Source organism: Rhamphochromis sp. 'chilingali', assembly GCF_963969265.1.
Source record: "Rhamphochromis sp. 'chilingali' genome assembly, chromosome: 1".
In the NCBI taxonomy this organism is placed as follows: domain Eukaryota; kingdom Metazoa; phylum Chordata; class Actinopteri; order Cichliformes; family Cichlidae; genus Rhamphochromis; species Rhamphochromis sp. 'chilingali'.
In genome coordinates this window covers 50,271,815-50,285,435 of record NC_137929.1, presented here as the reverse complement: position 1 = coordinate 50,285,435, position 13,621 = coordinate 50,271,815, and the positions used below count along the sequence as shown (strand labels likewise).

The 13,621-nt window shown below is 39.9% G+C and overlaps 1 protein-coding gene and 1 long non-coding RNA gene across 5 annotated transcripts; one reads left to right on the top strand and one right to left on the bottom strand.

Annotated features, from left to right (window-relative positions):
* Positions 1-203: 203 nt before the first annotated feature.
* On the bottom strand, positions 204-13,083 carry LOC308401844. Of its 4 annotated transcripts, none has more exons than XR_013972620.1 (5): positions 12,198-13,083; positions 7,902-8,010; positions 7,674-7,809; positions 3,069-3,970; positions 204-2,699 (listed from the first exon to the last, which is right to left on the bottom strand). It is a non-coding gene; the product is annotated as an uncharacterized lncRNA (long non-coding RNA). The 4 variants fall into 4 exon arrangements; XR_013972622.1 differs by lacking the exon at positions 7,902-8,010 and having other exon boundaries at positions 204-2,357; positions 2,618-2,699; XR_013972623.1 differs by lacking the exon at positions 7,902-8,010 and having other exon boundaries at positions 205-2,699; positions 3,069-3,270; positions 3,901-3,970.
* Positions 3,959-7,769, top strand: LOC308401822 (uncharacterized protein; the record flags this gene model as incomplete). Its single annotated transcript, XM_080890260.1, has 3 exons — positions 3,959-6,473; positions 7,357-7,474; positions 7,556-7,769. Exons 1-3 carry the CDS (start codon positions 4,004-4,006, stop codon positions 7,767-7,769), a joined length of 2,802 nt encoding a protein of 933 aa, XP_080746386.1. The 5' UTR covers positions 3,959-4,003.
* Positions 13,084-13,621: the final 538 nt, after the last annotated feature.

The following is a 13,621-nucleotide window of genomic DNA, read 5'->3' as shown; positions in this document are numbered from 1 at the left end:
CAGAGATTTTCCTTGTTTGAGGTGACCGAATACTTATTTTCCACCCTAATTTACGAATAAATTCTTTACAAATCCTACCATGTGAATTCATGGATTTTTTTTCACATTCTGTCTCTCACAGTTGAAGTGTACCTCTGGTGCAAATTACTGACCTCTGTCATCATTTTAAGTGGGGGAACTTGCACAATCGGTGGCTGACTAAATACTTTTTTGCCCCACTGTAGATATGATGCAAACTACTGCAGTGCAGTACCTATAATAACTACGCTGCACGGTCTAGCAGGACAAGCACAGAGATGAGTCCACTGTCAGAGGCCATAAGAAGATCATTTGTAACCTTCACTAAAGCTGTTTCTGTGCTGTGATGAGCTCTGAAACCTGCCTGAAACTCTTCAAATAAGCCATTCCTCTGCAGATGATCTGTTAGCTGTTTGACAACTACTCTTTCAAGGATTTTTGATATGAAAGGAAGGTTGGAGATTGGCCTATAATTAGCTAAGACTGCTGGGTCTAGAGATGGCTTTTTAAGTAAAGCTTTAACTACTGCCAGTGTTACCGGCACCAGACCTAGGGGAATCTGGACCGGCAGCAAGCGGCACACAGGCTAGAGAGCACTGCGTAGCCAAATATGAGCAAACTGTGGATTAATAGAGAGGACACCGAAGTTACCGTCTTGCTCAGGCCGGAGCTCATTTATTTCTGCATATACACAATACAAATCACACTAGACCATGCATTCTTCCCATAAAATAACAGAGTTCATAAACATAAATAAAGTTACAAAAAGCATTCTCTCAAAAGCAAAATAAATACAAACTAATTCAAAATGACTTTACATACTCACAACTTAAACAAAACACTCGCTATTACTTTTGAACATGGCGTCCCCTGAACGCAACACAACATGGCGGCAGACGACTGCAAACGTTGTTTCACTAACAAAAAGCTTTCCCCTTAATAAATGTACTCAGTACTGCTTGGCTAACACAAAAACAAACACTACAACACATTTTCGGAAGTCGCAGGTTGCCACTGTCATAGCATATACTTATAGTGCTACGTAGCATTATAGCATTATGCCGATGATACACTAATACTCATTACAACAAAATACCACAAAACAACATCATCACTATCATCTCAAAATATAGCCGAACAGTTGTTACTCAACTTACATGACATTTAGAACCAGTTCGGTAACATAAAAGTTTGTTTGTCAGTACCTGTGGATTAATAGAGAGGACACCGAAGTTAGCGTCTTGCTCAGGCTGGAGCTCATTTATTTCTGAGCTGCGCATGTGTAGAGCCTATAGCTAGAGTCTCATTGGCTACCTGTTCATTGCCTGAGACACATGAAACACATTATGAATACGTATATTTCGAGGGAGGGTCAAATGCACAGTCACAGGATTGAGGACCTCTTGCACAGGACCGATGAATCTAGGAGCCAGCTTCTTAGACTCCGTCCTCAGTGGTATATGTTTAGAGGAGAGCCATACCTGTTGGCCAACTTGGTAAACAGGAGTCAGAACACGATGATGGCCCGGCAGTCTCTTGTTCTACTCTGCTGTCCTAAACAATGTTGTCCTAGTAGCCCGCCATGCTTGCCGGCAATGACGCGTGTGATGTTGCACTGATGGGACTGCAAACTCACCCTCTGTGATGGAAAGGAGTGGGGCTTGTTATCCCATCGATGCCTCAAAGGGAGACTCCCCTGTGGCCGTCGAGGTGCTAGCGTTGTGGGCATACTCCACCCAGGCCAAATGCTCACTCTAGGAGAACTGGTTGGAAGAGGCAACGCACCGCAACATGGCTTCCAGCTACTGGTTAGCCCTTTCAGGTTGGCCGTTAGACTGTGGGTGAAAACCACTATGATGGTGAGTATGGTGGTATTACCTGCTGACGGCGGCAGTCCAGTGACAATATCCACGGCAATGTGCAACCATGAGCCATGGGAGTGGTCGCAGGTGGCCCAACAGCTGGGAGCTTGGTGCCTTGTTTTGAGCACAAATTGGCCAAGGCCGTTGCATATTCCCGGACGTCCTTTGCAAGGGAAGGCCACCAAAATAGACGTTGGAGGAATCTAAGTGTGAGATTCTGATCCAGATGGCAGGAGAACTTTGCCGTATGTGCCTAGTGGATCACCTTGCCCCGAACAACCACAGGGACGTACTGCCTGCCCTGACCCAGGGTCTGGATCCTGCTGCAGGGCATTTATGACCAGCCTCTCGATCTCCCAGGTGACTGTCCCGATGATACAGGAAGCAGGAAGAATGGGTTTGTCCTTTTCCTCTGCATCCTCCACCAGTGAGAATTGACGTGAGAGGACGTCGGGTTCAGTGTTGCGTGAGCCTGGCCTGTAAGTAATCACAAGGCTGAAACAGGTAAAAAATAAGGCCCACCTGACTTGTCTGGCATTGAGGCGTTTAGCCGCTTGAAGATAGGCAAGGTTCTTGTAATCCATCCAAACAAGAACTGGGTGCTCGCTCCCCTCCAACCAGTGATGCCAGTCCTCTAAAATTAAGTTTGATGGCAAGCAGCTCTCGATCCCCCACATCACAGTTCCACTCGGCCTGAGACAGACAACGTGAGAAGAAGGCACGGGGATGCAATTTACCTTCAAATCGCTGCGAGAGGACCGCCCCCACACCAGAGTCCGAGGCATCCACCTCCACTGCGAATGCTTGATTAAGGTCTGCCTGAAATAGAACAGGTGCAGAGGAAAACAGGCGTTTCAGAAGGTCAAAGGCCTGCTGCACTGCTGATGACCACAGGAACTGCTGTTTGGGAGAGGTGAAATGAAGTCCTGAAGGACTTAATCCTCATGGCAGGATTCTTCTCAACAAAGAAGAATCCTGTCCTGAGGGGTGACGTGGACAGCCGAATAATGCTCGATGCAAGGGAATCTGTGATGTAACGCTCTATGGCCTTGCGCTCAGGCTTAGAAACACTGTACAAACGGCTGGTGGGCAGAGATGCGCCAGGGAGTAGATCAATACCGCAGTCATGGGACAGTGGGGTGGGAGTGACTGTGCTCTTACTAAACACTAATCCAATTGCCAACTCACGTGTTATCCTTTCATTGATGCCGTTCAGGAAAGCTCCTCTAAGCACCTTCTCTTTCCAGCCCGTCTCCTCTACCAGGGTCCAGAACTCCATGGAGAAATCAGCCATACTCCTTCTGCCCATCGTATGTTCTCTCTGAGAACATACGATGGGCAGCCATCTCCGGGCTGGAGCACTTGTCAAAAACACACCTAAACTTATAATCTGGGTAGGAAACATTAGGATTGGTGCTTAAAACAGCTTGAGCCCACTTCAAAGCCCTACCCGTCAATAACTGAACAATGAGAGCGATCTTGGCACAGTCGGTAGCTATTATTATTCAGCTGTTATTATAAATAATAGGGAAACAACTACCTATTGTGGCTAGATGTGGGTGAACTGTGGGACTTTGTGGGCAGGACAAACCTATACTTATCCCACTTGGGGGTGTCCACAAGTGCTCAACACCAGGTTTGACCTTTGGGGTTCCTATATGGGTTTTTCATAGAAAACAGTGATTTGCTGGGACAAGACAACTCAGTTGCCCATCTGTAGTTCAGCTGCCTGCCTTTCCTTTAAACTTCATTCTGTGTTATCTATCTTGTTAACCACAAGTAAGACTGTGCAGGACAAAATATATGGAGAATCTTAAGTGATATGCATGTCTCTTTGAAATATGTAAAGAGTGGGCTCTGGCCTGCAGGTCCCAATTTTGATATACATGCTGGATTGAGCCACTGACCCATGGATAGGTAGATAAACTCTCAGACTATCAACAGTTTTCACCACTGACTGCACCAGATGTCACATTATTTCATGCCAAGTTGTGGACACTGTGATGTGATCAAAACCTACCTTATATTTTCTTTCTTCTCTGGTCTGCTTCAGGTGTATTGATCAACAGTATGCTCCCACCTCCATCTCCCTAAAGAAAGTGAAAACCACCACTGAGATCAACATGCTAGCTACAGAAAGAGTCCTTCTGCTGCTTATCTCACTTCTGTCTTTTTTGTTTCATTGTGAACATTCACTTGCTTTTTCTCTAAAAGACTGCACAATCCTGTATTCTGAAAATTCAAAGAATGTATCAGTTACATGTGCAAAGCGTCACCTCACTGCTATTCCAGATGACATTCCTGGTAATGCAGTATCGCTCAATCTCAGCTCAAATGACATTTCAAATATTTCCAGGATGTATTTAAGAGGTTTATCTAAGCTTGAAGCTCTATATGTTAAAAATAATTGGATTTTACAAATTGATGATGGAACTTTTGCAGACGTGGTAGAGTTAAAAGTTCTCGACTTGGGTGAAAATTTACTCACAGCACTGACAAAAAACATGTTTCAGGGCCTTTCCAAATTAGAGACACTGTCTCTGGACAACAACATTATCTCATTTATTTCCCCTGTGGTCTTTCAGCCCCTGGTCATCTTACGTTTAGTAAATTTGAGCAATAATTACCTGCATCAAATTTCAGATATTGATTATATTGTTAAACTTCCAACTTTACAACATTTGATTATTACTCACAACAACTTTACTTCGTTTCAGTCCGATGACCTCCATGTAAATACTTCAAACCTACTCACCCTAAGTTTGGATTCAGTGAAAAAGTTCAGCATTACAAGAGACATTTTTCCTCATCTGCAGTCTCTGGACTTGCGAGGCTGGTCCAAGGACATCGAGTGGGAAGTGTCAAACAAGACCTTTTTGAGGAGCCTAACGAGACTGCACATGAGTGAAACTTCTCTTAGCTTTGATGTGTACAGAGTGATTCTGCAGACTGCTTACTCTCTTCAAGAGTTTCAGATGGATAACATACAAAAGTGGATAGATGATGGTCTCATTGATGTTGCCTGCCAAATTCCTTCTCTAAGAACAGTTGATGTGAGAAATAGTGAAATTCACACCATAAAAGAGCACATGCTGCAGTCTTGCTCTAACCTTACTGAGCTCAACTTATCATTTAACAATATAAAAAGCATGGCTGATAATGCACTCCCGTCAATGACACAGCTCAGAAGCCTGATATTACAAAATAATGAACTGTCCGAACTGCCAGTGGCCGTCCAAGGACTCACCACATTGGAAGTCTATGACCTTAGTGACAATGTCATCAGTGAACTTTACTGTCCTTACTTCTGGAATTTAAAAAGCCTAACAATACTCGATCTGAGCCACAATCAAATATCCTATATCTTTGACTGTGTTTTTCAAGATTTAAACAATTTGAAAATCTTAAATCTTGAAAACAACCAGATTGTGTCATTTATAGATACATTCAAAGATAAATTACAGACATTGGAGTTTTTAAATTTGAGAAATATTGATATCATGAATTTCATTCATGGAGATTTTCATAGTCTGTCTTCCCTTCAATACTTGTGTATAGACTTAGACAAGTGTGACAGTGTTGATGAAGGAGGGTTCGAAGGACTTGATAACCTCCAGATTCTTTATTTGTTAGGTGATAATTATTTTTACGACCATTTCAGTGGACTGTCAAACTTAAGCACTCTGATCTTAAATGTTGTTCAAAGCCAGTCACATAACAGCTCTGAACAAAGGGATAGGCCTTTCTCAAATTTACAAAGATTGAAGAAGCTTCATATCAAGGTTCATAGAGGATATTACGATATTTCAAAAGATGTTCTCAGTGGTTTGACTTCTTTAGAGTACTTAATAACAGAGGCATATTTCATGGGATCTTTGTACCCAGACACATTTAAATACACACCGCAACTGAAACATCTGAGGATATCTTACAGCGAGCTTTCAGTTTTAACATCTGACGTGTTCTTGCCAATTCCAAACCTGATAATACTCGACCTCTCCAACAATAAACTCAGGTCTTTGGATTTTCTAGCAGAGGCCAAACTGTCGGCACTCAGGTGGCTAAACGTCAGTGACAATGAATTGTTTGTAATCAGTGAAACAGTTATCCAATCCCTTCCAGGCTTGACATATCTGGATCTATCTGCTAACCTTTTAACATGTGAATGTTCTAATTACGGTCTTATCCAGTGGATTCAAGGCAGCAAACAGACACAGGTTGTTAATGCACATCAGTACACTTGTGCGTTTCCTGTCAGCCAACGGGGAAAAAAATTCCTTGACTTTGGTTTTGACTCCTGTCGGATAGATGCTGCATTGCTCTGCTTCCTCTTTAGCTCTAGTCTAGTTATGCTTACTCTCCTTGCATCCTTCATCTATCACTTCCTGAGGTCACACCTCACCTATGCCTACTACCTCTTCCTGGCCTTTCTCTATGATAATAAGAGGAGGAAGAAAGGTATTCCTCACAGCTACGATGCCTTTGTCTCCTACAATGTTCATGATGAAGCTTGGGTCTGTGGAGAGTTGCTTCCAGAGCTGGAGGGTCAACAGGGCTGGAAACTCTGTCTGCACCACAGAGACTTTGAACCAGGTATATATGATTATCATTAGCCTCTTTTTTTTTTCTATTTTTCTATTTTTAGATCTATATTTAATGAAGCTACCACACAAACTGCCTCAGCTTTCCTTAAACTTGTACTGACAAAGATCGGGGTTTACACGACTGTTTTTTGTTTTGTTTTGTTCAAAATTTTAATACAATATCTTTACACAAATATAAATGGCTGATATGAAGTCAAACAAGAATACCAATCCCACGTGACCCACAAAACGAAGTTTGAGTGCTAGATCTAGATATTTTAAGACTGACTATCTGGACAAGAGCTACAAATTGATCTTTAAACCTCTAAAAGTAGACTTTAGATGTGCTGCTCAACTTTCAAAGCATCCTACATGTAGGAAAATGAAAGATTTACTCTGGAAAATATACAGTTAAGATTGGTCCAGTTTTTTCCTGAAATCATGAAATTGGGTTTCACATAAAAGAATATAGACGTACAAAAACATCTGAATTCCAGAAAATATTGAATTACAGAAAATATTAAAATTAAAGTCTGAGTCAGCACCAGTTATTACCCCAGAAGCTTATTGAATTGTGCTTTGCTTGTCCATTACACAAAAAGTCCCACCAAAGGCTGTGACTGAAATTTAGACACTACTGTAGATCCTGCTCTTCTCAAAAGTGAGAATACCTTTGAAATGTTTTAACTCATAGAAAAGGCTACATTTTATGTTGTCTAAGGAGCTTGGAAACAATAGACTACAATGACCTGGATGACTGAGAACCTTCACAGACATACATTTTATGTTATTCACCAGTGCTGTTTTAAGTAGTAAATGTTAAAACTAGAAAAATGCTGACATGTTTGATGTGTGAGATTTTTGTTTAACGTCTCAGATTTCTGTTTTTACAGGTAAGCCCATTGTAGAAAACATTACAGATGCCATCTATAGGAGCAGAAAGACTATCTGTGTGATCAGCCCAAATTACCTGCAGAGTGAGTGGTGCTCCAAAGAAATCCAGATGGCCAGGTATGGTTACCAACTCTTTGTCCTTACATGTAATGACATCGCCAGCTTCTACACTGATTAATCTGCGTGTGATCTCTTTAGCTACCGTCTGTTCGATGAGCACAAGGATGTGCTGATCATGGTGTTTCTGGAGGACATACCAGCCAACCAGCTGTCTCCGTACTACCAAATAAGGAGTCTGGTGAAGAGGAGCTCTTACTTGAGCTGGCCACAGGCTGGTCAACACACTGGAATCTTCTGGCAGAAAATACGACAAGCTCTCGAGAGAGAAGAAAACCCCACTGAGCACACGTGACTCCGCACTGGACAGCCCATAGTCATCCACTGAAGTTTACCTGAGGTGGAAAAATCATTGTTTGTTTGTATAAAGCAGATATAATTATTGCAAATGAGAATAAATCAGGGTATGCTTTACAGTGAGACTGACAAGTTGCTCTTCTTATCCTTTTGTATTCGAAGGAGCTTGGGAAAGAAAGCGTCTGGACTTCAAGTTGCTTGAAGATGTTTCACCTCTCATCTGAGAAGCTTCTTAAGTTCTAGGGTCAAATGGTGGAGAGTCACAGATTTAAGCCCTGTGGGAGTGTCCCTCCGAGAGGGACAATGGACCCTCTAATGATCCTCTACCTAATCACACAAGCCAAGGTGTGAAAATGGGTGTAGGTCACAATCAGCCAAGGTTTTGGGTGAGCTCATTGTGAAACCTAGCCCCACCCTATCATGTGATTTCCTGAGGTCAGATGGCCCAGGATATCCTTTGGTATCCATGTCAGATTCACCCCCTTACATTCAAAATACCAAAATGAAGATTGCAGACATGCTCAACTTGAGGCTGTGGTGGCTCCATCCATCTTTCATATACAGTTTATGTAAAAAACAAGCATAGTTGTGTTTAGAGGTGCAAATATAAATATAAAAATGTGGTTAGGGTTGTACATATTTTTTATATTGTTATATTTAACTACTAATCAATAAGTCCTAATAATGGAACATATCAATCGACTGTCATTTTTAAACCATACATGGAATATTATGGCCTTTGTGACAGTTGGAGTTTAAACCACCCTGATGATCAAGAATTCACTTACTTTTCCAAGTCCATCATTCATCATCGAGAATATATTTTTCCCCCAGCTAGTAATTCCCGTCATCCAAATACATCAGAAACACAATTCCACTCAAGGGCACTAAGCGATCATAAACCTGTCTCTTTGAAACTCAATAAAAAATGGCAACAAAAATCGACCACCTGATGGTGCTTGAACACATCTTTGCTAAAAAAGTAGGACTTAAATAATATTTTAAAGAGAATGGACATCCTTTTTGGATATAAATGATTCTCCCAATATTTATTAACTTTATTATAGGAAACTGGCATAGCTGTTTTAAGGGGCAGGATTATCTCATACTCATCCTATAAAAAGGAAAAAGACACAATTTGGAAGAAAAAATTAAAATGTTGAAAAGAAATTGCACAGCAACACTTTTGAAAAGCTAGTGTGTGATTTAAGAAAACACAGACTTGATTTAAATGTGTTGTTAAACACAAAATCACAGTTTCTTATACAGCGGTTGACACATGAGAAATCTGAATACAATAATAAATAAATCAGATAAATATCTAGTAAAGCTATTTAGTCAAAATAAAGACAAAAAACATGTAGTTATCAAAGACTCAGCAGGGAAACCTTTTCATTATCTTCCAGATATAAATAATGTTGTTAGGACGTTTTACATGCATCTATACACTTCTGACCATGACCCAAATATGGAAGACATTCACAAATTTCTGAGTGCTATAGATCTGTCTATTTTAACACAAGATCAAGGTACGATGTTGGATAAACTATAGCTCTAGAAGAACTATTCTTAATCAAATACTCTGTAACAAGGCATCTAGCCCAGATGGCGTCCCTGCTGAGTTCTACGAACATTTATGGCCAACCCTGTCCTCGCTATTCATAAGAATGGTTAAAGAATTTATGATTATGTCTAGAAGTCCTCCAACCATGAATACTGCAATAATTAACCTTTTGTTAAAACCAGAGAAAAATCCCAATCAGCCAAATTAGGCCACTTTCTCTGGTAAATACAGACATTAAAATTATAAGCCATGTTCTTGCATCCCATTTAGAAAAAGTAATTCCAGCCCTTATCCATCCTTACCTGACAGGTTTTATTAAAGGCAGACATCCCACTATAAATATTTGTAAACTATTCAACTCCATGCAGCTTTCAGAGTATCAGAAAACTATAATCTTATCAGTCGATGCAGAAAAAGCATTTGACAAAGTCTGCTGGAAATTTCTGTTTGAGTGACTATGAGTTATAGTTATTTCCCATATTCTTGTTATAATTGTGTTATTGCTATCATTGTCATTATTATGATTACTGGTGATGAGTATTATTCTGATTATTGTAATAATTCTTTCCTCAATTGCATTAATCCTGGACTGAATAGAAATTAATGTACTCATACTCGTATTTTTCTGTAAGTTCCCTAATCTGTTCTCCTCTACTCTGTATGTTGTATATTTCGTGATAATAAGAAAATAGGGAAAAAAGAAACGTTTAAAATTTTAATTGTTAGGAATTAAAATTATACTTCTATTTCAAATGCTAAATGTATTGTTCTTTTTTCTCAGTTTACATTGTTTGTATTTACACGTATGATTTATTTAAGAAGTGTTAGAAAATAATAACTAGTATGTTTTCCTGTTACTAACATTCATACTAACAACTGTGACACAAATATGTCTTTGGTGTCCTAATGCTTACAGGACTCAGTGTCCTTAATTACATTTAATCTTTGGTTTAATCTTCACAACAGCCCACAGCAAGTTTCCCTAGTGCTTTACCTGCCTGTCACCACTAACTGAGGGCTTGAGTGAGAGACAGTACTTTCATCTTAGACACATCAGTCATTTCAATTCATTTGGTTCTTATTTTTCAAAACAGCAAAAGAATAGGAGTAACTAACAGTTTTATATGGTTGTTAATCTTAAATGGCACACTATAAGTGTTTGTACTATATAATTTTACTGTAAAAACTGTGTGAGAGTGGTCTATTGCTCAGTGAAAATGGCTTTTTTTTTTGCAGTTTCACAGTTTTGAAAAAGGTTCAAGTTGCTGTCATTTGCATGTTTCCTCCTGAAAACAAAACTCAATTCTAGAGAGAGAGATAGCGTGATAAGAGATAACTCTTTATTGTCATTGCACAGTCTTACCTAGTACAATAGTACGACAAAAGTGGAAACTGTCCCCAGGTCCGCACCAGAGATGGGCAGTAACGCGTAATCTGATTACTTTTTTCAGGTAACGAGTAAAGTAAGGAATTACTATTGCAAAAACGGTAATTAGATTACCGTTACTTCCTACGTTCCTACGGGAAAGTACCGTTACGTTACTTTCCCGTAGGAACGCTGCGTTACTGCGTTACTAAAACCGTGATTTTTTGCGAGAATGTCTCATGACAGTGACGTAAGTGCGACGTTCGTGACAACAGCTGTGTGCAGATCAACAATGGATCATATATCGAGTGCAGGAGAGAGTATGAGCGTGCAGCGTTTAAAGCGTGGAAGTACTGACCTTACTTTGAGTTTGATTCCATACAAAGTGACAAAAACATTAGCATCCGTTGTGCGTGGGAAGAAAACTTCTTTTTACAGCGAAAAAAATCCCGCTAAACTTCCAAGCAAGCACCAGGAGTGCGCTACCACGTAATGGGAAACTCACAGAGAAACTCGCAGAAAAAAATATATTTTATGTGCTGGAATGTGCAGAAAATAGGTTTAAATGTTAAACAAATTTCTTCCAGTCAGAGAATGTTGCATATAATTAAATTTTTGCTTGATGCATAAAGTCTGTGAAGGTTCTCTTCTTAAAGAAGTCCAGATGCTTTTCTTTGCAAGCTCCTTTGACCTTGATGCATAAAGTTAAAAGGTTAAAACTACTAAAACAAGTTAAAAAAAAAAAAGAGACTTTTCCATTTGATTACATTTTGTATGATGGATTATGTAGAAAAAGTAGAATTGTCACAAACTGAAAGCAGGGACTCAAGCGCAGAGCAGGTTGATGTCTCAGAACACGATTTATTTACACACCAGTGCAATAATATATACAGTTACGGGGAAATTCAGGGTTCCAGGGGATTAGGGGAAGGCTCTCTCTCTCTCACGCTCGCTCACGTCCTCACATCCGACTCACACACGTTCGTACCGCGGGGAGGTCACAGGTCCGGGAAGATAAACTGGAACAGGAAAGGGAGAAATCACTCACAAATCACGAAGGTAGGGCGTAAAGGTATAAGACCACGGGACCTGGAAAGAAAGACTAACGTCAGTAGCGCAATCATCCAGCGATGAGAGGATCTGTGACCCAGCCTCAAATAGTAGATGGGTAATCAGCTGATCGCCAACAGCTGTGTGAGCCAAGGGCGGGAGCCAGCTGTGAGCTCCGCCCAGGCAGAGAGGTAGGGGAGAGAGAGAGAAAGCAAAAACACAAGTGTAGCCTTGTGAGGCCGGCTGGGCAGGCACGGGGACCATGACAAGAATTGGGCTGAAAGATCTATCGCTTTATCACCTTTTCAGGTTGTAAATCGTGTTTTTTAAAAAGTAACTAAGTAACTAAGTAATTAATTACTTTTGAAAATAAGTAATTTTGGGGGAAGTAATTGGTAATTAGTTACTGATTACTTTTTTCAAGTAACTTGACCAAAAATACTTACCAATGAGTTGATGTCTTTCTGTCCAACAGCAGGAGTGCTGGTCCCGAGCCTCAAAGACAGAAAGAAGCAAGCAGAGGGAGAAAAAACAGAACATTTTTAGAAGCTGATTTGATCCTTAATGGCTGTGCAATCATAATAACTTACAACACAGAGGGTCAATGTAGACCCCATACAACCGAATTAGACTAACACATATAGTATTAAAAACACCATCTACTACTGTGTCTGAATGTGTAGTATTGGCACATTTTAGGCCTAAAGAGATATGTTTTGAAAAAAAGACCACCTAATTTAAATATAATCATTGCATGCTTGTTAAAAGTTAACTTATGACAGGGTTTATATGTAACATGTTTCTTATGATTCAACTGTGTAATTTAACTTAATTCTTTAGAAGGACGAGCTATATTACTTTATTCTCAGTTATAAAGCCAACCTAGATGTTAAGCATTTAACGGGCCATGTATCTGGATTATAGCTTTCACAACAAAACTTGTTTTTAATCACATGTTTTAACAAAACAAATACTATTGTTAATGTTATTATTTAAAATGTAATTCAACAGAAAAGTCGGTTAAATATAAAAGCAGTTTGCTTATGTTGTTAAATAAAGGCTAGATTTGACATTAGATATAGATGCCACAGATGTTCAAAAGCTGCCACAAAGCATTAAAAAAAATAGACGTCTCCGAAAACGTCGGAGCATTTTTGCAAATATGCAATGTCTTGATAAATCGAGCTTGAACTGATACTTGAACTTTACACAGCTACATTCTCGCCTGAAAATATCTTAAAAGTTTATTTCATGACAAAGAAAATGTAATATTTAAAGGTTTTTTAGCCGTGCTCCTCCGCCATTGCCGCGCTTACAAGTACGCATAGGCTCCGACAACCGCAGCCAACAAATGCGATCCTCCTTTTCTCCAGATTACCCTTTCTGGGTCACCAAATAAACTTTTAAGATATTTTCAGGCGAGAATGTCGCTGTAAAATGCTCAAATATCTACTTAATTGAACCTTGCTTCGACATTTTCGGAGAGCTCTGTTATCCACCAGCGCGATAGCTGACCAGGAGGACAAGGCTCAATAGAGCGGGCGAGCACAGCTAACTCCTGGCATGTCGTTTTCAACCCCCCTGCAGTCTTTTGCTACTCAGGTTAAACATGATATATATAGTTAGTTAGTTAGTTAGTTAGTTAGTTAGTTAGTTAGTTAGTTAGTTATGGCTATGGATTGAAAATACCCCCCATACCCCACCCCTAACGGTTGCACCTCCTGAAAACTTTTGTCTGGGCTCTTATCTCACTTTTTTATTTCAAACACTCAACAGAAAATTTCACAGACATATTTTTATAAGGTTTTTAAGGCTGTGGTGTTAATTTTTAAGTAACATAAGCCCAGCCAGCACACTCAAAAAAGCGAAA